Source organism: Hemiscyllium ocellatum, chromosome 43 (assembly GCF_020745735.1).
Source record: "Hemiscyllium ocellatum isolate sHemOce1 chromosome 43, sHemOce1.pat.X.cur, whole genome shotgun sequence".
Taxonomy (NCBI): Eukaryota; Metazoa; Chordata; class Chondrichthyes; order Orectolobiformes; family Hemiscylliidae; genus Hemiscyllium; species Hemiscyllium ocellatum.
This window is the reverse complement of record NC_083443.1, coordinates 27,294,249-27,321,985: the sequence shown is the minus strand read 5'-3', so window position 1 is coordinate 27,321,985 and position 27,737 is coordinate 27,294,249. Positions and strand designations below refer to the sequence as shown.

At 46.0% G+C, this 27,737-nt stretch overlaps 1 protein-coding gene across 3 annotated transcripts in view; it reads left to right on the top strand.

Annotated features, from left to right (window-relative positions):
• zswim8 (zinc finger, SWIM-type containing 8) overlaps nucleotides 1-27,737 on the top strand; it is a 183,809-nt gene that overhangs the window by 139,639 nt on the left and 16,433 nt on the right. For all 3 annotated transcript variants that reach the window (XM_060854349.1, XM_060854348.1, XM_060854351.1), the window contains exons 17-22: nucleotides 2,984-3,221; nucleotides 11,261-11,413; nucleotides 15,780-16,002; nucleotides 18,265-18,554; nucleotides 23,468-23,691; nucleotides 26,716-27,210. In XM_060854349.1, coding sequence (XP_060710332.1) covers nucleotides 2,984-3,221; nucleotides 11,261-11,413; nucleotides 15,780-16,002; nucleotides 18,265-18,554; nucleotides 23,468-23,691; nucleotides 26,716-27,210 — 1,623 coding nt within the window. The remainder of the gene's footprint in view (nucleotides 1-2,983; nucleotides 3,222-11,260; nucleotides 11,414-15,779; nucleotides 16,003-18,264; nucleotides 18,555-23,467; nucleotides 23,692-26,715; nucleotides 27,211-27,737) is intronic.

The window sequence follows — 27,737 nt, the reverse complement described above, 5'->3', positions numbered from 1 at the left end:
CATCGGTGGCTCACTGGGAGAGTTCTCACCTGCGGGAGGCCTGGGTTCTGTGCCAGTTCCCAGCAGGCCTTTCTTTCAAAGGGCTCTTGCGGTAGTGTCCCCACTACCAGAAGCAAAGTCAGAAATTGCTGTAAAAACTTGGCAGCATCCGTGGAGAGAAAGCAGAGTTAATGTTTCGGGTCTGGTTCTGAAGAAGAATCTAATCCTAATCCTAACCCTTCCTCAGAACTGGGTCACTGGACCCGAAATTTTAACTCTGCTTTCTCTCCACAGATGCTGCCAAGACCTGCTGAGTTTTTACAGCATCCGCAGCTCTTTGGGTTCTTTTGAGGTGGGGGGTGGGGGGGAGCTATTCAAGTCCCACATGCTCCAGGGGTATATAATAACCTGTCTGAACAGGTAGTTGAGAAAATACAGCAAACTTTGTTTCAAACAGCACCTCATAAATTGGCATTCTTGATAAACTGTGAAAAATTATATACCTCAAATACCGCAAAGTTAACGTATTATTCTGTCCAATTATTATGGTTTTTAAAATTTGTTTACCTCAATGTAAACATACTTGTGTTGAATTGAATGACCACATGAAATATCAGCAGTTAATTCAATTTTAAGTCACCATCTCCTCAAATACCAAGAAGTATTGCACTGTTCGAGTGTAGGAGAGCCTCGATTATCCGAACAAGATGAGCGGGCACTATTTCGTTCGGATGATCGATTATTCGGTTAATCGATTAAATGCCTTTCCTCTGGGGCTCAGAGCTTTTTAAAGTTTGCTCCCCATTCAGAAGACTGCAGCAGCTCACAGTGCGTGAGACCCCCACCTCGTCCCACGCCCCCAACCCTGTCCAACATCACCCCCACCCCCAACACCCCCCGCCCCGAACCCCACCCAACACCGCCCCCTCTGGGGCAGCCGAACTGGACACCAACAATAAGACTGCTGCAGCTGCTTTTGTGGGATAAGTCTCCACGCACACAGCCACAGCCCCATACACACACACACACACACACACACACACACACCTGCAACATTTTGACAGGTTCCACCTTTGCCCTGTACAGGGCAATGTTGGAGAGATTATCTGGGAACGGGAGGGGGGGGGGGTGTTGGGGTTTAGGGTACACCTCTGTGTAGAACTCCAGGGATAGTGTGGGGAGAGAGAGAGGGCAGGCAATCAGGTGTTTGGAGACAGCGCCTGTTTAATCACTGTAAACAAAAGACCCGATCACTGTTGGAAACACGTCTTTGATGTAATGTTTCCGTCGGGACCTCGAGATCTCCTTCGGATAATCTGATTTTCAGATAATTGATATTCGGATAATCGAGGTTCCTCTGTAGTTAGTTGTGGGTGCGAGTGAGAAGGCTCTCTGTTGGTAAGTTTTATTTAAGGTAAAGTTACATTATTATTTAAATGATCTATGCTGTAAATAAAGTGTGACAGTGAGGTGTGCACCCCTGCATTATGTTACTATTCTTTAGTGTCAGTTTATACGTTTATTATCTGGAACATAATCGACGCACTCTTGATCTATAGGTTCTGGATAATAAAACAAATTATTGAGGTGTTTTTTCTAGCTAAAATAAAATGCTAGGAGAGGTTGGCATGTAGGCAATCATTTTACCAAGTTATCGAGTGTTATACAATGTAAATAAAAAAGATATTAAACAAGGTTCTTTGTCAACGAAATACTTCCCTGAGGGACTCCTTGTCAACTTTGATTTCAACCTTGTCACAAACCCCCACCCCTGAGTTAACACTCTGTCCCATTTGCTAAGTATCAGTTGTAGTTGCTCTGAGCTGTGTACAGATGAAGTTCAGTTGGTGACGCTGAAATTTGAGCTGTTAGCATGTGCCAAATGGCTAGTGAGAATTTTACCCTGTAGTATCACACCGAGCATGACCCTCTCGATGAGATTTTCCATTTATGTTTGAGCAGAATTCTTCGAAGGTGTCCGTAATCTGTGCTTGTGGAATCCCGGAGAAAGCGAGGACTGCAGATGCTGGAGATCAGAGTCGAGAGTGTGGTGCTGGAAAAGCACAGCAGGTCAGGTAGCATCTGAGGAGCAGGAGAATCGATGTTATGGGCAAGAGCCTTCATCAGGATTCCTTATGCCTGAGATGTTGGTTCTCCTGCTCCTCCGATGCTGCCTGACCTGCTCCGATGCTTTTCCAGCACCACACACTCGACTCTTGCAGAATCTCGGTATCTGTCACTGGGATCCTCGGTGAGAGAAGATGAGTACTTTTACTCAGTGAGTTATTGTGTTTGATGTTATACTGTGTGAAAGGGCAGTGTAACCCAGTTCAGTCATATGCTCTTGTCCACTGATTTACTACCTGCATATCAGCGTTGGTCAGCTCCATTTTAAATCTTCTCAGAGGCCCTGTGCTGCACCAAAAAGATTTGAAACACCTCCAAAAAGATTTGCCATTGCAAAAGGCCGAAATGTGTTGTCTGCAGGAAGGCCATGTCCCTATCCCTCAGCAGAACGTGGACTGAGTGCGACTTTCAAGCTAGGAAGAATGCCTTATTGAAACACAGGTTTCTGAGGGGTTTGACAGGCTAGATACGGAGACGTTGTTTACCAAGTGGGAGAGGGACCAGATGGCAGTGTCTCAGAAAGAGATTGCACATTTAAGACCAAGGTAAGGAGGAATTTCTTCATTAAGGGTGGTAACTCTGTGGAATGTCTTTGTTTTTCTACTGCAGAGGACTGTCAAAGCTGGCTCATGAATTATATTCAAGGCTGATATAGACTTTTAATCAGGAAGGGAATCAGGTTGTGGAAAGTGGCAGGAAATTGGTGTTAAGGGTGATCAGGTCAGCCATGGCCTCGTTGGATGGTGGAGCAGGCCGGATGGGCTGAATCGCCTCTGTCAGCTCATCTGTTCAATGGTCTTCGGGAGCCATTATCTCTGCTGTAGGGCCAGGTGTTTGCAGGGGTCTTTATTTTTCAAACAGAGTGATCTCGTTCTAGATTCTGGACAAGTTGCTGGACAGAGAGAGCCAAACGCACAAACCTCAAACCCTGAGCTCCTTCTACTCCTCCAGTAAGCCGATGGCTACCGGTCAGAAATCTCCATCGAAGCACGCATCGCAGACAACCTCGAATGTCCATCAGATAACGAGTGCATCATCAACGCCTCAACAAGCTAATGTGACAGCTCCCGTGCAGAACCCTCCTGCGGAGAACTTTCCAGAAGGATCCACGCAAGGTATGATTTCCCTTTTTTTTATTTCCTCCTCTGTTGCTTCCCTTCCTCCCACAAATTATTCCGTTAATAAACTGTCATAACTCTTTAACTAAAGGCAAAGTACTGTTGGTGCTGGAAATTGAACACCAAGTGCTGGAGAAACTCAGCAGGTCTGTGGAGAGAGAAATAACATTTTGAGCCAAATATGAGTTGTCTTCAGATCTTCAATTCTGAGGAAGAGTTGTGCAGGGGTTGAATTGTTAGCTCCGTACAGGTCCTGTAGCAGCTGCTAGGTTTCCCCAGCATCCTCCATCTTTACATCCTATTTTTAAAGTAGGTATTCTGAGCTCCATTTCAGAATGTGCTTCACAGATTCACAGACGTGTAGGAGAGTAGCAGAAGGCCTTTCGGCCCATTGCGCCCTCCCAGCTCCACATATAAGCATCATTAGCTAGTGCCAATCTCCTGCTTTCCCCCCATATCCCTGTAAACCAATTTAATCCAAATAATCATCCAGTTCCCCTGAGTACTTGTATTGAGTTTGCATCTACCGTCCCTCCACTCAAGGCATTCCATGGGCAGAAGTGGGTACTCCAGATACTGGAGATTAGAGTCCAGATTAGGGTGGTGCTGGAAAAGCACAGCATGTCAGGCAGCATCCGAGGAGCAGGAAAATCGACGTTTCAGGCAAAAGCCCTTCATCAGGAATGATTCTCCTTCCTGATGAAGGGTTCCTGCCAGAAGTGTTGATTTTCCTGCTCCTTGGATGCTGCCTGACATGCTGTGCTTTTCCAGCACCACTCTAATCTTGACCGTAATGCATTTCACACCCACTTCAACTTGAAAGCACAACCTCCCTGTTTGATGGGGCCTATAACATGACTTCAGGGTGAAGGGTCTGGGCTGCACTTTAGGCACGGCTTTGTTCTGAGCTCAGAGCCAAGCCTGTATAATAAGAGGTCATGGTGCAGTGGGGACTGAATTGGTAGAACATTGGGTTGACTCAGATGCCAGCGTCCCTCTCAACTTCACTTTTAGCTATTCAATACAGTTCATGAAATGCGCATAATTTCCTATCTCCATTCCTATTTCTAGTATTTTTACTCATTTATGCACTTAACATGGGTTGCACACCACCTTAAAGTCACACCAGGGTATTTATTACTGTACATTTGAGGGGCTATGAGAAATAGCTGGTGGGAGTGAGTTGATAAAGCACTGGAAAAGGCATTGCTATTTGAATGGTCACTTGAGTTAGCATTGAGAGTATAGGAGACTATGGGGAGGGGTGTTGAAATATACGCGTTGACACGGAGTTGGAATTCTGAAGGTCATGAGGGACAGGCATGGGGATATGGATAAGATCTTTTGAACTCACCTGTCAGAAGGTTACTGAATGTCATAACATAGAACACACTCCTCTGAGAGACTCTTAACCTTGAGTCATAGTAAAACTGACCAGACCCGATGAAAACAGCCAGACACTTGAGAGCGAATGCTACAATACAAAGCCAGCTCGTCCATGTTATCATAACAGCAGGCACTTTGGCGTTGAAGTGGTAACTCTCAGTGGCTTTGTAAGTAGCTGCTAGTCAATCTCAGAGGAGTGATGGCAAGAAGTGGTAGCGTTTGGGGTATAAACAGGAAATACTAGAAATTCATAAAAGCACAATACTGTGGAGGGTAGAAAGTGTTAGAGAAACTCAGCAGGTTTGGAGGCGTCTGGGGAAAGAGAGGGGCAGAGTTAACATTCTGAAAACAATGCCTCGTGTATGGAGGTGAATTTAACTTCAAAACATTCCTGTGGAGCAAGTGTGGAATATTCCGCTGCTGTTAAATGCGCTACATTAATGCGGGTTGTTGTTATACAGGGCTGGCAGCACATGAATGGCTTAGGTTTGCAAAATACCTATTCAGCTTGGCAACAGTCCATTCCTCTCCTCTCCAGATGGGGACCAGTGTTAGAGAGAGGGAACAGCTTGAATGATTTTGATAACCTTTATCAAATCTCCTCCCTGCAGTTTTACCTCTGAAGAAAACAGGCAACTTATTCAAGTTGTCAAAGTTTCTCAATCCTGGCACCTATTCTCGTTGAACCTGTCTGTATCCCTCTGCAGACTTTGTTGCCATCGCCAATTGCATTTCCACCTTTATCTGTGTCATATATAGTATATGTAGTACTTTAACTTTCCTCATCCAAGTCTTCAGTACTGGGAAAGAGGAAGGTAGCGTAGCAAATTGTGTTGGATAACAATTGCAGCAGCTGGTTGAGCTGCTCTTCGGTACAGACTCAATGGGCTGACTGGCCTCTTTCCACACTGTAGGGATTCTATGGTTAGCACTGCAAAGACCTTCCCTTTTAGAAAGTGGTCATGCCACCTCGCACCCCCTAGAGATGAACCAGTGGCTTTGCTGTTCAGGCACTGAGTGCATTATTGGATCCATCCCCTCATTATAGTCACTGCTGGAGCTTGTACTGTCCTTGTGCATCACAAACTAAAGCAAACTCTATGGGACTTTATTGGATTGGATTGTATGATACCCATCAAGGAGTGAGAAACTGCCCCGTTCCATCAATGCCGAAACTGGCATTATAGTAAACTTTTCATTTCTTGCAAGGAAGAGCCAGTTCTTAACTGGAGACAATCCCACGGCAATATGCAACTGGAACTAAACATTTTGTTACACCATAATTATAACTTAAACATAAAGTCAGGCAATTGTACTTTACTGCAGAGCTAAACCAGTGTTTTGGCTACAGCAATTGTATGTAACTACTTCCCCATTGGGAGTTGGGGTGCTGGAGGGAAGGCAGCCAGGATTCAGCTCCTGTACGTGCAGGGCAGAGCATGTGGAGCCTTCTGTAGCAGTGAGAGTTTAAGGTGGTGCAAGCTGCCATCAGACTTGCGAGGTCTGTATTCAGTGGCTTGCGCCAACAGTCTGCTTTAGGAAGACTTCGATTTTCCACATTGTGCTGGTCCCTCAGAAATACTGCACAGTCAGTCCCAGTCAATCACCAGGACATGTCACAGACCCAGCGGTGAAACGTCTTGTTCAACCTCTGGAGATTGCTGTCAGGGTGAGCCCCTTGGAAAGGGTGAGGGTCTGGTGGAGTGGTGGCAAAGTCTTTCCCCTGGGGTCGGGGAGTCCAGAACTCGAGCGCATAGGTTTAGGGTGAGAGGGGAAAGAGATAAAAGAGACCTAAGGGGCAACTTTATCACGCAGAGGGTGGTACGTGTATGGAATGAGCTGCCAGAGGAAGTGGTGGAGGCTGGTACAATTGCAACATTTTACAAGATATTTGGATGGGTATATGAATAGGAAGGGTTTGGAGGGATATGGGCTGGGTGCTGGCAGGTGGGACTAGATTGGGTTGGGATATCTGGTTGGCACGGACGGGTTGGACCGAAGGGTCTGTTTCCATGCTGTACATCTCTGACTCTATGCTCTGACCTTGGCTTAGGGTATAGTGCATTGCAAAAGGGAGAAAGTGAGGACTGCAGATGCTGCAGAGTCAGAGACAAAAAGGTGTGGAGCTGGAAAAGCACATCAGATCAGGCAGCGTCTGAGGAGCAGGAGAGTTAACATTTCGAGTTGATGCTCAAAACGTCGACTCTCCTGCTCCTCGGATGCTGCCTGACCGGCTGTGCTTTCCACTCTGATCTCCAGTGTCCACAGTCCTCACTTTCTCCATATCCTTCCAAACCTTTCCATTCATGAACTTATCTAAATGTCTTTTAAACACGGTAACTATGCCCACACCCACCACTTCATTCCACACACGAACCAGCCTAATGTATAAAAGAAATTTCCCCTCGTGCGAGTTCTAAATGTTTCTCCTCTCACTTTAGAAATGTGTCCTTTGTCTTGAAATCCCCCATCCTAGGGAAAACAAACCGTGACAGAAGTTTTCTAATATTTAGATTGCACTTGCGTGGGGCCTGATAAAACTGACAGGATTGGTAATCTTTATTCAGGAGTGTCTTCTCTCTAGGTACTGAATGTAAATTAATTTGTTCTTATTGAAATTCTGCTCTGAATTCTTCTTTAAGCTGTCTCTTTGATATTGTTGCATTTTCCTTATGTAAAAGGATGCTCTCAAATTTCAGGTGAGGGGCAATGGTGAGCATTTTACCTGAAGCAGGTTGATGGGTAGATACAAGGAAATGAGATACTTGTCTTTATTAGGCGGGGCATTGAGTACAAGAGCAGGAAGGTATTAATGGAGCCGTATACCAGGTAGGTTACTGGGACACCCACCGCCCCATGGTTGAACACTTCCAACCCCCCCTCCCACTCCGTCAAGGACATGCAGGTCCTGGGCCGCCTCCATCGCCAAACCATTCCCACCCGACACCTGGAGGTGGAATGCCTCATGTTCTGCCTTGGGACCCTGCAACCACATGGGATAAATGTGGATTTCAATAGCTTCCTTATTTTCCCCTCCCCTCCCCCACATTATCCCAGTCCCAAGCCTCCAACTTGGCACCGCCCTCCAGACCCGTCCATCACTGCCCCCCTCTGACCTATCACTTTCACCCCACCTTTATCCACCTATCATATTCCCAGCTACCGTCCCCCCAGCCCCATCCCCCTCCCATTTATCCCTCAGCCCCGGCCCACAAGCCTCATTCCTGATGTAAAGGGCTTATGCCCGAAACGTCGATTTTCCTGCTTCTCGGATGCTGCCTGACCTGCTGTGTTTTTCCAGCGCCGCAATCTCGACTCTGATCTCCAGCATCTGCAGTCCTCACTCTCTCCTACTGGATACGGTTCTGGTCACCACACAATAGGAAGGACGTGATTGCTCGAGAGAAGGTGCAGAAGGGATTCACCAGGATGTTTCATAGCCTGGAGAGATTCAGTATTGAAGGGAAACCAGACAGTCTGCGGCTGTTTGCTTTAGAGCAGAGAACGCTGGGGGGGGTGGGCACCTGATTGAGGTGTGCGAGGTTCTGAGGGGCATAGATGGGGTGGATAGGGTGAAACTTTCTCCTGGGTGGAGGGGTCAGTAATCAGGGTGCACTGTTTCAAAGTGAGGAACAGGAAGTTTAGAGGGGATTTTTATTGTATCTTTTTCACCCGGTGGGTTGCGAATATCCAAAAGTCACTATTTGAAAGGGGGTAGAGATGATATTTAGATGAATACTTGACAAACCTTGACATACAAGGCTACAGACCCAGTGCTGACAAATTGGAGATGAAGTGATGGATGTTTAATGACCACACACCACCTGGTAAGGCGTAACAATCTCCTTGCTGTTGGTTCCAGTCTTTTGACAGCTCCCTTCAGTGCATCATCTTGAGATTTTAGCTGACCCAGTCATGGCTTCTGGCCCTGTGTTTGGCTTGTCATAAAGACCGTATCTGGTGCTCCCGATGTGGTCTTCTCAACATCGGGGAGACCAAATGTAAACAAAGGGAATGTTTTGCTGAGCTGGGCCTGCAGGGTTTGACCGGACTTCCCAGTCACCGCCCATTTTAATTCCCCTTCCCACTCCCTTTCTGACATGACCATCCTTGGCCTCCTCCATTGCCACAATGAAACAAACCGCAAATTGGAGGAACAACACTTCATCTTCTGCTTGGGCAGCCTACAGCCCAGAAAACTTCAACATTAAGTTCTTCAAATTCAAATAACTTCCCTTCCCGTCCCCCGGACTCCCTTCCCAGCCCCTCCCTGCCCCCCTTCCATTCCTCTCATTGACCCTTCTAGCTACCAACTGGATTCAATCCTCACATCAACCAACCAGATCATACCCTCTACCCATGTTCATCTAGCCTCACCTCATTACTCTTCCCCCTCCCCACTCGCTTTACCTGCAGCTCCCCTTACACTCACCCCCAATCCTGAAGAAAGGTTACACCCGAAAGGTTGACTTCTCCACCTCCTGAAGCTGCCTGGCTTGCTGTGATCGTCCAGCCTCTTGCCTGTCTACCTTCGATTCCAGCATCTGCAGTTTTTGTTTTGTCTCTAATGAAGACTGTCTGCGTCCATCTTCTCCAATGTCCACATCGTGTCACTGCATGTGTTGTTGCTACCCTCATTCATCTCTTTGTCATCTCTAGCCTTGTGTTGTCCTTGGTCAGTTACTTGTATTTTGGTCTCAATGAGCATCTGATTCAAAACTCTGCAGTCTGACTCGAGTGAGCCGTGCTAACTGACCAGCCCTGAGCTTTCTGACCAAACCACACTCAATATAAAACACCCCTGACATGTCACCATAAAGCTGATATTTCGAGCCCTGCTTGTCTCCCCTCTGGCTCTGTAGCTTCCAGTCCAAGAATTCTCCTTGCCCTGACCCTGGCTCCCTGTGTGTTCCCTTCTCTTTTTCATTTTTCATGGTTACCAAACTCCTGACTCTTAAATTCCCTCTGGGGAATTCTTCAGGAGTGGAGTTGAAATGCCCATCAGCCATGATTGAATGGTGGAGTGGACTCGATGGGCCGAATGGCCTTCCTTCCACTCCTATGTCTTATGGCAGTAAGTGGCTGACCAACTGGGGATGCTCACATCCCAGGAACCAATTTTTAAAAAAGTGAAAGTGCACATCTTGCGCAAGGATGGAGTTCAGGTTTGCTCTCCTCTCCATTCCGAAAAGATCAGACATGCACCGCGGGATATATCCGTAATGGGATTTTGTCAACTTCTCTGGAGTAGCCGCGGGAACAGACAAATCTTCCCACTGGTGGGTCTGAGGACCATGCCTGCCCAATAGTTGCAGTAGTTTCATCCCCGTATATAGATGGCAATTTCTTTCTTGAACATAGGTCTGAGCTAAATTAGCATTCAAATCACGGTGTCTTCCGTCAATGGTTTAGATTAGATTAGATTCCCTACAATATGGAAACAGGCCCTTCGGCCCAATAAGTCCACACTGACTCTTCGAAGCGTAAACTACCCCGATCCATTCCCTACTCTGTATTTACCCTGTCCTTGTTTTCAAATCCAAAGGCAAAATCTTGCCCATCACCATCTCTGTGAATTGAAAAGTGTGGTGCTGGAAAAGCGCAGCAGGTCAGTCAGCATCTGAGGAGCAGGGAAGTCGACGTTTCGGGCATAAGCCCTTCTTCAGGAATCACCATCTCTGTGAAGACTGTCCTTTTGACCTACACCCTAGAATCACACTTTGTTCCTTCAAACCTTAATGTGGCTTAAAGTGTGCTGGTCTCTCGTGTTGCTTTTCAGCTCTCCGGTGGAATACATGAATTGATTATCACGTGTACCGCGGCACGGTGAAAAGCTTTGCCTTGCGAGGAACACAGGCAGATCACATCGTTAAATAGCATAGATAAATAAAAAATAGGTAAACAGCGACAAAAAACAAAACACAGCTACAGGCAAATGTTAAGAGTTTGTGAGTCCATTTAGTATTCTAACAACAGTAGGGTACAAACTGTTTCAAAACCGGCTGGTGTGTGTGTTCAGGCTTCTGTACCTTCTCCCCGATGGTAGACGTTGTAGAAAAACACTGCCAGGGTGGGATGGATCTTTGAGAATGCTGGTGGCCTTTCCTTGACAGCGGGCCTGGTAGCTGGATTCTGTAGATGGGAGGTTGGCCTTTGTGGTTATTCGAGCTTGAATGGTACAGTGATCCATCCAGACAGAATGCTCTCGATGGCGCACCTATAAAATTTGGCATGGGTATTCGCCATCAAGCCAAATTTCCTTGACACTCTCCACTCGTTCCACCTCTGTGTTGTTAATATGCGGGGTGTTCACTTTAAAGATGTTTCATTATTTATATATATATAAAAAATATGTGTGAGAGTGCTGGGGTTATGTTCCAAACACAATCTATCTGAGCAAGGGTGAGGTACTTGTCTTATGTTGCAAATGTATTCAAAGTGTTACTCTGATTAAAAATTAGTTTAATTGTTTTAAAAAATGATCAAAACTAAGAGTAACGGGTGGATTTTGGATGTTTTGTTTCACTCTCTCCGTTCAGCAGGTTTTGCTGCCAGCTTTGTCTGACCTGGCTGAATGCTCTCTTCAGCTCGCTCTGCAATCGCTGCCTGTTTCGTTGACCTGCGTGTGCTCTTTTTGCTTTTACCCGCAGACAATGTTCAGCGCACACCCAGCGAAACTCCGAGCGAGTCGGGCACCTTCAAACAGGAGGGTAAAATCCCGAGTCGATTGACACTTGGCACCAGAGGTGGATACAATGGGAGGTGCTGGGGATCACCAGTCAGACAGAAGAAGAAACATACAGGTAGGCCGAGTGTGCTGCTGCTGCTCGCTCCCACCCGACTATCTCCTTTCCTTTTGTGATGCTCTCCCAGGAGTTGGAGTTGCCAGTCGCTGTAAGGCAGCTTTTCCGAATTCTCAGTCTGGATGTAGGTTTGCTCGCTGAGCTGGAAGGTTCATTTTCAGACGTTTCGTCACCATATTAGGTACCATCTTCAGTGAGCCTCCAGGCGGGGCTTCATCTGGAGACACTCTTAAGATATTACCTAGTGTGGGGACGAAACGTCTGAAAATGAACCATCCAGCTCAGTGAGCAAACCTACATCCAGAACCTCAACCTAAGCTACAAATCTTATCAAAACTCGCTAATTCTTAGTCTCGCTGACCACTCTGTAATTTTAGCCACACTGGAGTCAGTGCTACGTTTTTAACTCGGTCTCAAGCTAACCTTACAATTTCAGTCACTGGGTGAGTAATGTAGAGAAATGTCAGTGTTGTCCATAGACTACCTTTGTCCGAGACTCCCCAATGTTCACAGTTTTCAGGAAAGACTGAAAAACATGAAACTGTGGTGAAGATCTTGCATTCTCAGTGGTGGTTACTAAAAATATTTTAAAAAATTTAAATTGCCTGCACCCACTCCCACCTTCTCTTCTCGTTCTGAAAGGAAACATGTTCAAAGTTTCCTCAGAGCAGTGAAATGCCTTCAGTATTTAACGCAACTGATTGATCCTTACTTTCAAAGCTCTCAGTCAAAGGCAGGAATTGATGGAGCAATCTTGGATCTCAATCCACCTTCAGTTTGACTAAACATTTACCAGCTTGAGCTCAGGACTGGGAATGCTAACAAATCGTTGTTGTCCCCTTTCACACTGCCCTATCCATCACCCTAACCAGTCGTAGCCCAATCTCCTGAGTGCGGCCTGGATTTGATCCTGATTTGTACAGTATTTGGTTTAATTCCTTCCTGAAGAGCGTGCATTGCTGGTGAAACACTCTGCCCTTGAACTGAGTGAATTGCTAGGCCATTCCAGGTAAGAGTCAACCAGATTGTTGTGGGTCTGGAGTCACATGTAGGTCAGGCCAGGCGAGGATGGCAGATTCCCTTCCCTGAAGAACTTTAGTGAAGTAGATTTTTTTTAAGACAGCCAGTGAAATAAAATTGTTACCATAACTGAGTAGTGTTGAAATTTGAACCCATGACCGCAGGCATTAGTCTGAGACTTTGAACATAATGCAGAGTAGGCCATTCAGCCTATCGAGTGTGCCGTGCTAGTTAATGAGGTCACGGCTGATCTGATAACCCTCGCCATGACATGGCTCTTCTCTTGAAACAAAAGTCTGAAATTGTTGGAAAAACTCAGCAGGTCTGTGGAGAGAAATTAGAGTTAATGTTTCAGGTCCAGTCACCCAGCTTTTTCACCTTCGGTCTCTTTTCAGAATATAGTACTGGCTTATTTGATTCACATCTGGATTTATGACCCACAACTAAACCAAGATATAAAATTTTGAATGCAGATAGTGTTAATGTTGATCTCTCTCTGCGCCTTCTCAGCAACTATAACATGGTATGCTGCACTCTGTCCTCTTACCCTTATGCACTTGTATAGTACAACCTGCCTAAAGGAGAAAGAGGGGGGACTGCAGATGCTGGAAATCAGAATCAGAGTCGAAGAGTGTGGAGCTGGAAAAGCGCAGCAGGTCAGGCAGCATCCGAGGAGCAGGTGAATCGACGTTTTGAGCATCAGCCCTTCAGGAATTGCTCAAAACGTCGATTCTCCTGCTCCTCAGATGTTGCCTGACTGGCTGTCCTTTTCCAGCTCCACGATCTGCTTGTATAGCACATAAAACAATACAATTCACTGTACCTCAGTACACGTGACAGTAATAAATCAAATCAGGAATTGCTCAAAACGTCGATTCTCCTGCTCCTCGGATGTTGCCTGACATGTTTTCTTTTCCAGCTCCACGATCTGCCTGTATAGCGCACAAAACAATACAATTCACTGTACCTCAGTACACGTGACAGTAATAAATCAAATCTGTGTTAAATGACATGGCTTTGTTGTGATATGACGGGGTTTAACTGTGTCACCTAATATTTTGTTTTGTAACAAGATGGCAACCTCAGCCAACCCAACTATGGAAGGCTAAATACTTTTAACATTATTGGATCATTTTTACAGTGCATTGGTTTAATTGTAAAACATAATCTGCATCTGGTTACATTGTTTTGTTTCAAACAAAAAATGTTTGCTTATTTGGATTTTGATTGATTGATTGGATGAGGAGAAATGCAAACTGCGATCACATTTTATTTGTTGTCAGTTTGTCTCAGCTGTTGTGGTTGTATTGGCTCCATTTGGCAGCCATGGTGAAGTGACAAGAGCCTGAAATTGCAGAACTGTTACAGCACACCTGGAGGCCATTCAGCCCATCATGTCTGCACTGGCTCTCCAACCAGCACTTTAACTTGGTGCCATTCTTGATGATTTGATCTATTGGTGTCACGTGTGCTTAACTGCAGTGAAAAGTTTTGTTTGGTGAGCAGTACAGGCAAATAATAGCCGATAAGGACATAAGGATCCTAGGGCGCTTAGACAGAGTGTGACATGCAAGGTTACAGCTGCAAAGGAGATGCACAATGCAAGACCAACATTATTTGAAGTTCTCCAGCCCTTTACCCAAACAGCGAACCCCTTGCTGTGTGGAAAAAAAATGTTTTTCTCAGTGGCATTTGCAAAATCTATTTAAACGTGTGCCCTTTTGATCTTCACCTTTTTACGAGTGGGGACAGTTCCTCCCTATCTAGATCTCTCATGGTTTTGAGACCCTCCCATCAGATCTTTTCTTAGCTGTTGTCTCTCCAAGGAGAACAGTCCCAATGCACCTTCATGACGGTACGGTGTCAGCCTTGGAATGGTTTTTGGACATCGCCTCTGCATTCTGTCTAGTACATCCTTCCGGTGATGTGATACCCAGAATGGTACCCGATACTCCAGCTGACTCTCCATTTCTTGCTTTGGGAACAAAAGGTGTGGGGTGTTAGCAGGAAATGGCCTACTCCTGCTCCCATGTTTTTGTTTCTATCATTTTTACTTTGATGTTATCTTGGTGGAGCATTAGTATTTAATGAATTGAGTGTTTGAATGTTGTAATATATTGTTATAGATCAGACCAAACCCCTCAAAATATTCTGAAGATAGTTTAGGCCATAATATTTTTTCTTATTTTAAAGACAAAGGTTCCATATGCAGTTCGATTGGTCAAGCTACCAGATGTAAAGTAAAACACACTTTATTCATCCACTCTATTTAAAATACAACAAAAGAAAGAAGGAAATTGGAATAACTTAACTCTGTTGGAGATCTCAACAGAATAATAGATACAATAGTTATTACTGATTAACTGTTTCGATATAGTAAAATCCCATAAACACACCCTTGGCAAAAGGCGAACTCCGAAAACAGATCATCTCACGTGCAACTCCCATTGCAGGCAGAGAACCCCACGCCCCCGGCTTTTCGTTGTAACTGAGAGCGCGGAAAATATAGCTCCCGGCTCTTCAAGGTCTCAATAGCAGCTGCTGAAAGTTAAACTAAAGATCCTTGTTCAGTGGGAACTAAACTCCACCCATTCAGGCTGCTTCTATTGTTCCAACCATGAAAACCAAAGACCCCAAGCCCTCAAACTGTTTACTGTAGTGGTTCTGGTAGACTGTGCAAAACCTCTGCCTTAAAACCGCTCTTCAAAAAAAGGCAAAAATACTTGAAAAGTTTAAAGCCACAACATTGTTACAATATGGGTTATGGTATAATAAATTTGATTACACAGCTTATTCCTTCAAATACGATGCATTCATATAGAATTCCTACAATGTGGAAGCAGGCCATTAGGCCAATTGAGTCCATGCTGACCCACCCAGACCCAGCTCCCTACCCTATCCCAGTAGCCCCACATTACCTACAGCTAACCCCTCTAACCTGCATATATCCTGGACATTAGGGGGAACTTAGCATGGCCAATCACTTAACCTGTACATCTTTGGTCTGTGGGAGGAAACCAGAGCACCTGAAGGAGACCCACACCAACAAAGGGAGAATGTGCAAATTCCATGCAGACAGTTGCCTGAGGATGGAATCGAACCTGGGGCCCTGGTGCTGTGTGGTGGCAGTGCTAACCACTGAGCCACCGTGTCGCATTTGATTGTCCCAAAGTTGAGTTTTCTAGGACTAATGGGGAGTTGGAATTGGCACAGAATTGGATGGGCACAGGTTTGTCTACATACTGCCTCCATGTTGGGGTTTGTAATCACAGTTCAATCACCCGGACGAGGTGTTGGGGGTGCGCAGATGTGTTTCCATTTTATTTTCTGTGCCTTTCTCTGCCAGGTATGGCCAGTATCGACAGCAGTGCTCCGGAGACCACCTCAGACAGCTCCCCCACCTTGAGTCGCCGGCCTATCCGGGGGGGCTGGGCGGCTGCGTCCTGGGGCAGGGGCCAGGACAGCGACAGTATCAGCAGCTCGTCGAGCGACTCGCTCGGATCGTCGTCCTCCAGCGGTAGTCGACGAGCCACTGGAGGAGCTCGCACCAAAAGCACAGACGTCGGCCGGTAATATCGAAGCTCAACTCCCTTTATTGTTGGGTTGGATATTTCAGCTTGCTCTTGTTTCCAGCTCCTGCTATTGCTAGTAATAGTACTTGGAATTGGCCGCACAGAAATGGGTCATTAGGACCAATTTGTCCATCTCAGTGTTAATCCTTCACACATACCACTGCCCACCCTTTTTTAAATTATTAAATCCTACAAGCCTTTCTGTTTCGATATCTCTCTTGCGTTCATCTAGTTCCATTCGGCCCTAAAGTGCAGCTGTGTCAATCTCTATCAAGTAATGCTCCTGTGAAATGCCATAGGAACTGTTCTGAAGGTGCCATACAAATGCAAGTTGTTTTTCTACACCTTGGGGCTCAGCCAGTCAGAGGGCTGTTGTCAGGCAGAATTTCCTTAATGCAAAAGAGTCTTGGTTCCACTCCATCTCAAAGAGTGCCTTCTGTCTGCTATAGAAAGTGACCCTGTAAGGTACAGCTCAACAGTATGCAGCACCGGTCTTAACTTTTAAAGTTTCTTTTAAAATTCTCCCTAATGTTTCCGTTATAGTATTTCAACTTTCAATTCGGTTTATAGTCCCAAAAAAGAAAGTATGTGGCCTGTTAAAAGCTTAAAGGGATGGCTTTACGACTAGCGAGAGCACCAAACTAAAACGGGATATGTTGGTTGGTCAGCTTGAAAGAGGCCATTGAAAGGAAATCCGAGAGAATATTCTGGCTCCAACCCGTTTCTACAATGTTCCAATCCCTCGTGAAAGTGAATATTAAACTGAGGTGATTATGAAAGTATTAATGTCAGAAAGAAAGATATTCATTCAAAATTATCAACATTTCAAAGTAGTTGCATCAGGTCATGGGGCAAACGCTGGTTTAAGAAACTGTGATTGGTTGGACAGGAGGGTGTGTGTGGTTAGGGGAAGCTGTTTGGGTGGACGAGGTCCAGTGGGTGTAGTGATTTGACTCATTTTGTCTCTATCCCGTCAACAACAAAAGCTTGATATGTGAGGCCATTCAGTTGATCAAGCCTACTGCCCCCTCATTATCTGTTCATGATGACCCCTCCTATGTGAGATTTATGCCTTCTTCCTAATCATACATGTACCAACTCTAATACTTAATTGACAAAACATGGGAAATCAATTGTTCTTCGTCCATTCTCCATGATAACACGTTAACCAGTCAGGGTCCTCTTACCAACGAATCAGCATCTTTCTCTGATGCAATAAAAATTGTTGTCCCCTTTGAGATTTGGCATTCTTGCATGTGTCCTGATGAGTGAGACAGCAGATTTCTCCTGGCAATATTCATCTTCTGTAGCGACTATTTGCCTTTTTTTTATTAGATGTGAATATTAAGGGTTACAGAACTAAGGGTGGGTGGATGGAATAGAGATGAAGATCACTTGGTATTTATGAGGAAAGAATGAGGGAACACTGGTTAAAAATAAAACAGAAGTGAGAAAAAATCATAGGATTGTGTTTTATGGAGCCTTTTCCCAGAGAGTGGCGGAGACAGAATTATAGAGTATTTTAAAGGTCAGGTTAAATGCTACTGGCTAAGGCTACCCGAAGGTGTCTCCTTCTCAATCTCATCCCTTACCTGAGGCACAGTAACCCTCGGGTTAGACTACCACCAGTTTTCTCTTTCTCGTTCTCTTTCTCTCTCTCTCTCTCTTTCTCTTTCTCTCTCTCCTTTTCTCTCTTTCTCTCTCCTTTTCTCTCTCTCTCCTTTTCTCTCTTTCTTTCTCTCTCTCTCTCTCTCTCTCCTTTTCTCTCTTTTTCTCTCTCTCCTTTTCTTTCTTTCTCTCTTTCTTTCTCTCTTTCTTTCTCTCTTTCTTTCTCTCTTTCTTTCTCTCTTTCTTTCTCTCTTTCTTTCTCTCTTTCTTTCTCTCTTTCCTTTTCTCTCTCTTTCTTCCTCCTTCTCTCTTTCTTTCTCCTCCTCTCTCACTCACATGAGAGAACAGCCCAATGGCTCGGTGGAACTATGGCAACTTTCTTTTCAGATAAATCCTTCACTGACCAAGCAATCCGAACATTGGAGATCGACAGAAAATTAGAGACCACAATCAGAGCAGCCATGATCTTGTGGTTAGTAGAACAGGCTGGAGGTACTGAATGGCCTACTCCTAATTTGGATGTTCGCTTAGAGCATTGGTGTTCCTGCTTTTGGCCATTTAGCGACGCTGCTGTCTGTTGAATTAATATTGAAGCAGGTGTTGTACATGCTGTGTATGTGTGAGTATTTTTCTGGTTTGTTCCCCTTCCAGGTACAAAGGCAGGCGTCCAGAATGCCACGCTCCCCATGTACCCAACCAGCCATCAGAGGCAGCCGCCCATTTTTACTTTGAGCTTGCAAAGACGGTCCTCATCAAAGCAGGAGGCAACAGCAGCACGTCCATCTTTACCCATCCTTCAGCCAGTGGAGGTCACCAAGGTCCCCATCGCAACCTCCACCTCTGCGCGTTTGAAATCGGGCTGTACGCACTGGGCTTGCACAACTTTGTGTCACCGAACTGGCTTTCAAGAACTTACTCTTCCCACGTCTCCTGGATCACAGGTTTGAGGGAACAGAAATAGTATATTAATCTCTTCAAATCAACCCTTGTGTAATGTTCGCCTCCCGGGGAGATCAACCTGAAGCAAGGTTTCTTGGAGCGTAGAGGGTGGCTCCGTTGTACGTGGGTCCTGAGGAAGGCTCTTGCCCGATTTTTCTGCTCCTCGGATGCTGCCTGACCTGCTGTGCTTTTCCAGCACCACTCTAATCTTGACTCTAATCTCCAGCATCTGCAGTACCCACTTTCGCCCATTGTATGTGGGGCCCATGGTACGGGGGCCCAATGTGTTAAATGTTTTGCTCCGCGTGTAAAAGGAACATGTGTGGAATTGAACAAAAACACGGGGGATCATAGTTCCCTGGTGCATTTGCCATGGCTGTACTGTGATCAATTAGAGTTGCAATGCCCACCCACCAAACCCCTTCTCTCGTGCAGTATAAATTATTTGCCCCTTTGAAATTAGTCATCCTTATTGAGTCATTGAGATCTACAGCAAAGAGAAAGGCCTTTAGACCCATCACACATTCTGGTTAAAAAAAAAACACCTTAACTATTCTTATCCTGTTTTCCAGCACTCGGCCCATGACCTTAGCATCTCACGTGCACACCTAAACATTTCTTCAATGTGATAAGGGTTTCTGCATCAGCAATCCTAACAGGCAGTGAGTTCCAGATACCCAGCACACCCTCCTTTAAACCCCTTCCCCCTTACCTTCAATCTCTGCCCCAATCCCACCATCGAGGAGTTTCTTCCTGTCTACCCTGTCTATGCCCCTCATACTTTTGTGCATCTCAATCATGATTGCCCTCAATCTCCCCTGCTATAAGGAAAGCAACCCCAGTCTCTCTATTCTTGCTTTACGACTGAAACTCTCCAGTCCAGGCAATGTCCTGGTAAACTTCCTCTGCGCCCTCTTCAGAGCTATTACTTCCCTCCTATGATGTGGATTCCAGAGGTGCACACAGTACTCTTAGCTGTGGCCTAACCAGTGTTTTATACAGTTCCAGCAGAACCCCTCTGCCCTTCAACTCTATGCCCCAACTAACAAAGGCAAGTATCCCATCTACCTTCTCAGCCACTTTACCCACCTGTTCTGATACGTTAATGGACATGCACACCAAGATCCCGCTGATCCTCAGGGTTTCACAGGATTCTACATGTTTGTGATGTATTCCTTGCCTTGTTGGTCCTGCCTCAAGTGCATCACTTCACGTTAATGCAATTGAATTCCATTTGCCACAGATCAGCCCCATCCGACCTGCCCATCTTCTACATCCTCTTGTAGTCTTCGGCTCTCCTGCTCTCTACTTTCTCCCCCTGCCAAAGGTGGAACTGTCTGCAAACTTACTGATCGACCCTCCTACATTCCAGTCTAAATCATTGACATAAACCATAAACAGCGACTTGCATTTATCTTGATAAACACAAGATGAAAAGCTTCAACAGAGCCTTTTTAGTAATATTCAAATCTTTGAATAGTTAGGAATTATGAATCTGTGTTCTGCTGTGCCACATATCTGTAGTTTTAGAAGTTAGGTTTTTCCAACTCGACTTGCTCAGTGGTCAGCATCTTGGTATTTCCCAAGGCTGGAAATTGAAGGACAATGTACTGTTGCAGAAAGAACCTGGTCAGCCTTTCAGTGTCTCTCTGGCCTCTGATTGTAAAGAAAGGGATGGAGGAGAGGAAGACTTTTCTGATTGCTAACCCTGGGAAGTACAATATGTAGGAGTGATGAGGTCCTCTCTAAGGAATTTAAAATTTGTGGTTTGTATTAAAAGATGACATGGAAATTGGCCCCAACATACTCCAGAGTAGAATTTGCTAGTTTTGTTTGGGAAAGTTATCTTCTCCCCTTTCGCTGCATCTATTATGTCTCCTGATTTCCGATTCAGGAGGCCTGAGCCAGGAAGTTTAGTGTCCGTCAATTGTAGAATCCCAATATGTGAAAGCAAGCCATTCGTCCCGTCAAGTCCACACCAACCGTCCAAAGAACATCCCACTCAGACCTGCCTCCCTATCCTATCCCCGTAACCCTGCATATTCCGTAGCCAATCCAACTAACCTGCACTCCCTGGCGGAAACCCATGGGAGACACTGGGAGAATGCCCAAACTCCACACAGCCAGTCATCCGAGGGTGGACGTACTCACCCTGTGAAGAATGCCTTGCATTGCCAAGTGACGTGCATTCACCATCAGACACACTTGTCGGGTTAGTTCAGCCTTTGACGATTTCTCTTTCGTTTTCCCACTTACTTTAAAAATCTGTCTTTAAAAATAATTTAGGAAATTGAGGGTCATGGGGAAAAGGCAATAAAATGAAATTGAGGATGATCATAGAACATTACAGCACAGTACAGGCCCTTCACTCTTTGATGGTTCACAAGTTGGTGCAACAAGCTGCGGCCCATCTAACCTACACTATTCCATTCTAACCAGATGCCTATCCAACGACCATTTAAATACCCTTAAAGTTGGTGAGTCTACTACTGTTGCAGGCAGTGCGTTCCATGCCCCTATTACTCTGAGTAAAGAAACTACCTCTGACATCTGTTCTATATCTATCACCCCTCAATTTAAAGCTATGTCCTCTCATGCTAGCTATCGCCATCTGAAGAAAAAGGCTCTGTGTCCACCCTATCTAAACCTCTGATTATCAAACCACCTCTCAACCACCTCCTCTCTGATAAAAAAAAATAGTCTCAAGTCCCTCACCCTCATAATACCTTCCCTTCATACCAGGCAACGTCCTAGTAAATCTCCTCTACACCCTCTTCCAAGCTTCCACATCTCTCCTATAATGCGGTGACCAGAACTGTACGCAATATTCCAAGTGTGGCCGCACCAGAGTTTTGTACAGCTGCAGCATAACCTCCTGGTTCCGGAACTCAATCTCTCTACTAATAAAAGCTAAGTCATTCAGCCTGTACACCTTCTTAACAATCCTATCAACCTGGGTGGCAATTTTCAGGGATCTATGTACATGGACGCTGAGATCTCTCTGCTCATCTATATTATCAAGAATCTTACCATTAGCCCAGTAATCTGTATTCCTGTTACTCATTCCAAACTGAATCACCTCATACTTTTCCACATTAAACTCCATTTGCCACCGCTCAGCCCAGCTCTGCAGCTTATTTATGTCCCTCTGTAACCTGCAACATCCATCGGCACTATCCACAGCTCCACTGACCTGAGTGTCATCTGCAAATTTACTAACCCCTCCTTCTACACCCTCATCCAGGTGATTTTATAAAAATGACAAACAACAGTGGCCCCAAAACAGATCCTTGCAGTACATCACTAGTAACTGTCCAAGATGAACATTTCCCATCAACCACTACCCTCTGTCTTCTTTCAGCAAACCAATTTCTGATCCAAACCACTAAATTGCCCTCAATCCCACACCTCTGTACTTTGTGCAATAGCCCTGTCATAGGGAACCTTATCAAACGCCTTACTGAGCTCCATATACACCACACCAACCGCTTTACCCTCCTCCTCTGTTTGGTCACCTTCTCAAAGAACTCAATAAGGTTTGTGAGGCACAACCTACTCTTAGAACCGTGTTGACTATCCCTATTCAACTTATTCCTCTCTAGATGATAGATCCTATCTCTTATAAGCTTTTCCAACACTCTACCCACAACCGAAGTAAGGCTTTACTGGTCTATAATTATCAGGGCTGTCTCTATTCTCCTTGAACAAGTGGACATTTGCGATCCTCCAGTTTTCTGGCACTATTCCTGTAGACAATGGTGACCTAAAGACCAAAGCCAAAGACTCTGCAATCCGAAAATCCTAGGATAAATCCTATCCAACCCAGGAGACTTTAATTGGTAGCACCTCCTCCTTATGAACCTCAATCCTGTCTAGTTTAGTAGTCTGCGTCTCAGTATTTTCCTTGAGAAATTACCCTTTTCCAGTGTGAATATTGATGAAAAAATTCCCCTGTCTCCTCTGACTTCATGCACAACTTCCACTACTGTCCTTGATTGGTCCTAATCTTACTCTAGTCAATCTTCTATTCTTGATATAATGTTTTCCTTGATCCTATCTGCCAGCAACTTCTCATGTTCCCTCCTGACTCTTAGTTCTCTCTTTAGGTCTTTCCTGGCTAACTTGTAACTCTCAAACGCCTTAACTGAGCCATCACATCACATCCTAATGTAAGCCGCCTTCTTCCTCTTGACAAGAGATTCCACTTCCTTAATAAACCACAGCTCCCTTGTTCAACAACATCCTCCCTGCCTGATAGGTACATACTTATCAAGGACACAGTAGCTGTTCCTTGAACAAGCCCCACATTTCAATTGCGCCCATCCCCTTCAGTTTCCTTCCCCATCCTATGCATCCTGATTGGATCATAATTGCCTTTGCCACAGCTATAACTCTTGCCCTGCAGTGTATACCTATCCCTTTCCATTGCTAAAGTGAACATAATCGATTTGTGACCGCTATCACCAAAGTGCTCACTTATCTCCAAATCTAACACCTGGCTGAATTCATTGCCCAGTACCAAATCCAATGTGGCCTCACCCCTTGTTGGCCTCTCTACATACTGTGTCAGGAAACCCTCTTGCACACATTAGATAAAAACTAACCCATCTAAAGTATTTCCAATCAATATTTGGAAAGTTAAAGTCCCCTATATCAACTACCCTGTTTTACTCTTGCTTCTGTCCAGAATCATCTTTGCTATCCTTTCCTCTACATCTGTGGAACTATTCAGATACCTTTAGAAAACTCCCAAAAGGGTGACCTCCTTTTCAGCCATGGTCTTATTGAACAGGGGAGCAGATTTGACGGGCTTAATGGTCTCCTTTACATATACTCTTAATCTAAAAATGGTCGTTTTTCTTCGTTTGTTTTGCCAATAATTGGTTTTAAATCTCTTCTCTTCTGAATGCACCAGGCCAGGCGATGGAGATTGGTAGTGCGGCACTGAATATTTTGGTGGAATGTTGGGATGGTCATTTAACACCTCCAGAAGTGGCATCATTAGCCGATCGAGCCTCGCGTGCCCGGGATCCCAACATGGTCCGAGCTGCAGCAGAGTTGGCTTTGAGTTGTCTACCTCATGCCCATGCCCTGAACCCCAATGAGATTCAACGAGCCTTGGTCCAATGCAAGGAGCAGGTACGTTAGGCTTCACTGTATTGACAAGACCATTTGTGGTTCTACTAGTAAATTGCATGGTGTAATTAATCTTAGTGTAATTGCGTGATGTCTCATTAATAATGGCAATGTGGTTATGATTGTGGTGGTGAATGTTGTGTGGTAGCTTGCTTCATTAGGCCATATTTTTTCAAGGTTGATGAGTTTTCTGTTGGAACCTTGTGCCGAGAGATACTCCTCCAGGCTGCCGCATGACCCTGGGCTGGAAGAAATGCCGCATTGCAGGTGGTACTGCCTTTTTAATGAAGAGTTAGACCCAACGGCCCATCTGCCTGTTCCTGTACATCAGACAGGTACTGAAGGTCCCAAGGTCTTGGCAGAAGAGCTGCAAATGCTCTGGGATCCTGTTTAACGTTCCTGACCTCAACTGGTGTCACTGAAGACTGTGTCATAGAATTATAGAACCCCCACAGTGCAGCAAGAGGCCATTCTACACCGACACTCAATAAACATCCCACACGGACGCAGCCCCCCACCCTATCCCTGTAACCCTGCTAACCCACCTAGCCTACACATCCCTGAACATGACAGGGTAATTTAGCGTGACCAGTCCACCTGACCTGCACATCTTTGGACTGTGGGGGCACCCGGACGAAACCCACGCAGACACAGGGATAACGTGCAAACTCCACACAGGGTGGAATCGAACTCTGGTCCCTGGCACTGTGAGGCAGCAGTGCTACTGTGACCTGTCGTTGTTGGTGGAGGTTAATATGATGGTTGCATGTCAATTCATTGAGCTGTATCTGAGAGACCGATATATTGTGTCCTCTTCCCCCTGCTCCCTCTTTCCTCCACTACTACTCTTGTTCTCCTCCCTTGCCTCCTCCTTGTCCACCACCCCCTCCCTTATTTACCCACACCGTTCACTCCATTATCTCCTCAAGAGACAAATTAAGGATGGGCCTCTCCAGTGATTTTCACTTCCTGCATGTTAATTCTTAAAGAACTCATTTGTTCAACTGTCAGCATCTTAACAATATGAATCTTCTTTCAAAGTCAAGTCCCACTACCTCCTACACTGGGCTAGAGCCATTGTTGTCATGGGAATATGTTTTGAAGGCGGATGTGGATAGATTTTTGTTAGGAAAGAGAATAGGCGATTATCTGGGGAAATGGGAATGTGGAATTTGAGACACAGAGATCAGCCGCAATCTTATTAAGTGGTGAAGCAGACATGATGGGCTGAATGGTCTACTTCTCCTGGAGCAAGGGGAGGCGATTCAACCCATCAAGCCGGTTCTGTCATCCACTGAGAACAGACACTTTCTTGCCTGTTCCCCATAAACTCTGACTCCCTTTGGTGATCAAAAACCTGTCAAATTCAGCCCTTAATGATCCAGTGCTCCCTGACAAATTAAATTCCAAAGCTGAATGAACCTCTGAGAGGAATTCCTTCTCATCTCCATCAGGAATGGGAGAGCCCTTGTTAAATTTATTTTAAGCTTCGGCCCTGAATTGCCTGTGGGGAGGAGAGCAGCCCCTTGTTAAGATCCCTCCCAGTTTTCTGGTTTTCCATTTCTCGAATTTGAAAAACACGCCCACCGTGTTAACGCACGATGGGTACAATGTGTCCTTTGGTGAATTGCTGCATGGAAAGTGAAGCCTCCTGAAACTGCCCGTGTGGCTTTACAAATGTCCCTGATTGAGGGCTGGGCCTGAGGTGAATTTGTCTTGTTAATGAGTCTGTGTCCACAAGCGCGGTTTCTTTCTGTTTTCAGAGAGCTGGGCTAATTTTTTTTAGATTAGATTACTTAGTGTGGAAACAGGCCCTTCGGCCCAACAAGTCCACACCGACCCGCCGAAGCGCAACCCACCCATACCCCTATTACCTAACACTACGGACAATTTAGCATGGCCAATTCACCTGACCCGCACATCTTTGGACTGTGGGAGGAAACCGGAGCACCCGGAGGAAACCCACGCAGGCACGGGGAGAATGTGCAAACTCCACACAGTCAGTCGCCTGAGTCGGGAATTGAACCCAGGTCTCTACGCTGTGAGGCAGCAGTGCTAACCACTGTGCTACCGTGCCGCCAAGTTGTGCTACCGTGCCGCCAAGTTGTTGTGTGCATGTGTACACGTGCGCGTATATACGTAAGACCATATGACATAGGAGCAGAAATTAGGCCATTCAGCCCATCGAATCTGCTCTGCCTTTCAGTCATGGCTGATACATTTCTCAATCCCATTCTCCCGCTTCCTTCCCGCACCCCATGATCAAGAACCTATCTATCTCAGGCTTAAATATACTCCAATGACCTGCTCTCCACAGCCTTCTGTGGCGGTGAATTCCACCGATTCCCCACTCTCTGGCTGAAGAGGTTTCTCCTTCTATCTGTTCTAAAAGATCTTCCCTTTTCTCTAAGACTAGAGTCCTAGTCTCTCCTACCAGTGAAGACCTCTTCCCCACATCTACTCTGTCCAGTCCTCGTCCTATCCAGAATAGACCCAGAGTCCTCAAACATTCCTTATGTGTTAAGGAACACATGTGACTGTGTGTGTTACATTGTCCGTTCTCCGTTCCAGGATAACGTCATGTTGGAGAAGGCCTGCATGACCGTTTGGGGCTGAATGGCCTGAGTGTGTGTGTGTTACATTGTCCGTTCTCCGTTCCAGGATAACGTCATGTTGGAGAAGGCCTGCATGACCGTTTGGGGCTGAATGGCCTGAGTGTGTGTGTGTTACATTGTCCGTTCTCCGTTCCAGGATAACACCATGTTGGAGAAGGCCTGCATGACCGTTTGGGGCTGAATGGCCTCATTGTGAGTGTGTGTTACATTGTCCGTTCTCCGTTCCAGGATAACGCCATGTTGGAGAAGGCCTGCATGACCGTTTGGGGCTGAATGGCCTCATTGTGAGTGTGTGTTACATTGTCCGTGCTCTGTTCCAGGATAACGCCATGTTGGAGAAGGCCTGCATGGCCGTTTGGGGCTGAATGGCCTCATTGTGAGTGTGTGTTACATTGTCCGTACTCTATTCCAGGATAACGCCATGTTGGAGAAGGCCTGTATGGCAGTGGAGGAAGCAGCGAAGGGCGGTGGTGTATACCCGGAGGTACTGTTTGAGGTCGCCCACCAGTGGTACTGGCTTTACGAGCAGACGGCAGGTGGCTCCCAGCAGCAGCAGCAGCGCGAGATGTCAGCCCGCGGTGCCCACGAGGCGGGCCGGGCGTCCGCGGAGCACCCTCCCCTCGCCGAGGGCTCGGCCACGGTTACCGTGGCAGCCACCGTGACGGCCACTGCCGTGGTGCCGGTCATCACCGTCGGGTCCACCATGTACCAGCAGCACACCATCGCCGGGACGGCGATCGCACACCCCCACGGACAGGTCTTCCCCACCAGCCCAGTCATGAGTCACCCGTACACGACTATCCAGACCCACATCCCGTCGGTGTGTAACGCTGCCTACCTGGGACACCCGATACAGCACGTTCCTCGGCCTGCGATCTTCCCTGTTGCCGGAGCAGCCTATCCTCAGGTACTTCGATACAGCACTGGTCGTTTCACCGGGATCAGGAGAGGGAGATTTGTATAGAGCCACCAATAGGATTGACGACAGAAATGTCGGAATCCTCACTGAGATTGCTGCACATGTTGATTTGAAATAGCATTGAATAGTCACCAGAGAAAGGGCCCCTCTCACATGCATGAACGTAGCGAAAATGTTTTTCAAATTCATTCAGGCCAATGTTTATTGCCTGTTCCTATTTGCCCAGAGGGCAGTTAAGAGTCAACCACAGGAATCACATGTACAGTCAAAAAGTGTGGTGCTGGAAAAGCGCAGCTGGTCAGGCAGCATCCGAGGAGCAGGAGAATCGAGGTTTTGTGCATAAATGCTTCATCAGGAATGTTAACGAAGAGCTTATTCCCAAAGTGTTGACTGTCCTGCCCCTCGGATACTGCCTGACCAGCTGTGCTTTTCCAGCACTCTCTGTTTTGACTCTGATGTACAATTCTCAATTTTTCTCCTGGATTCACACGTGGCCAAACTTGGTGAGGATAGCA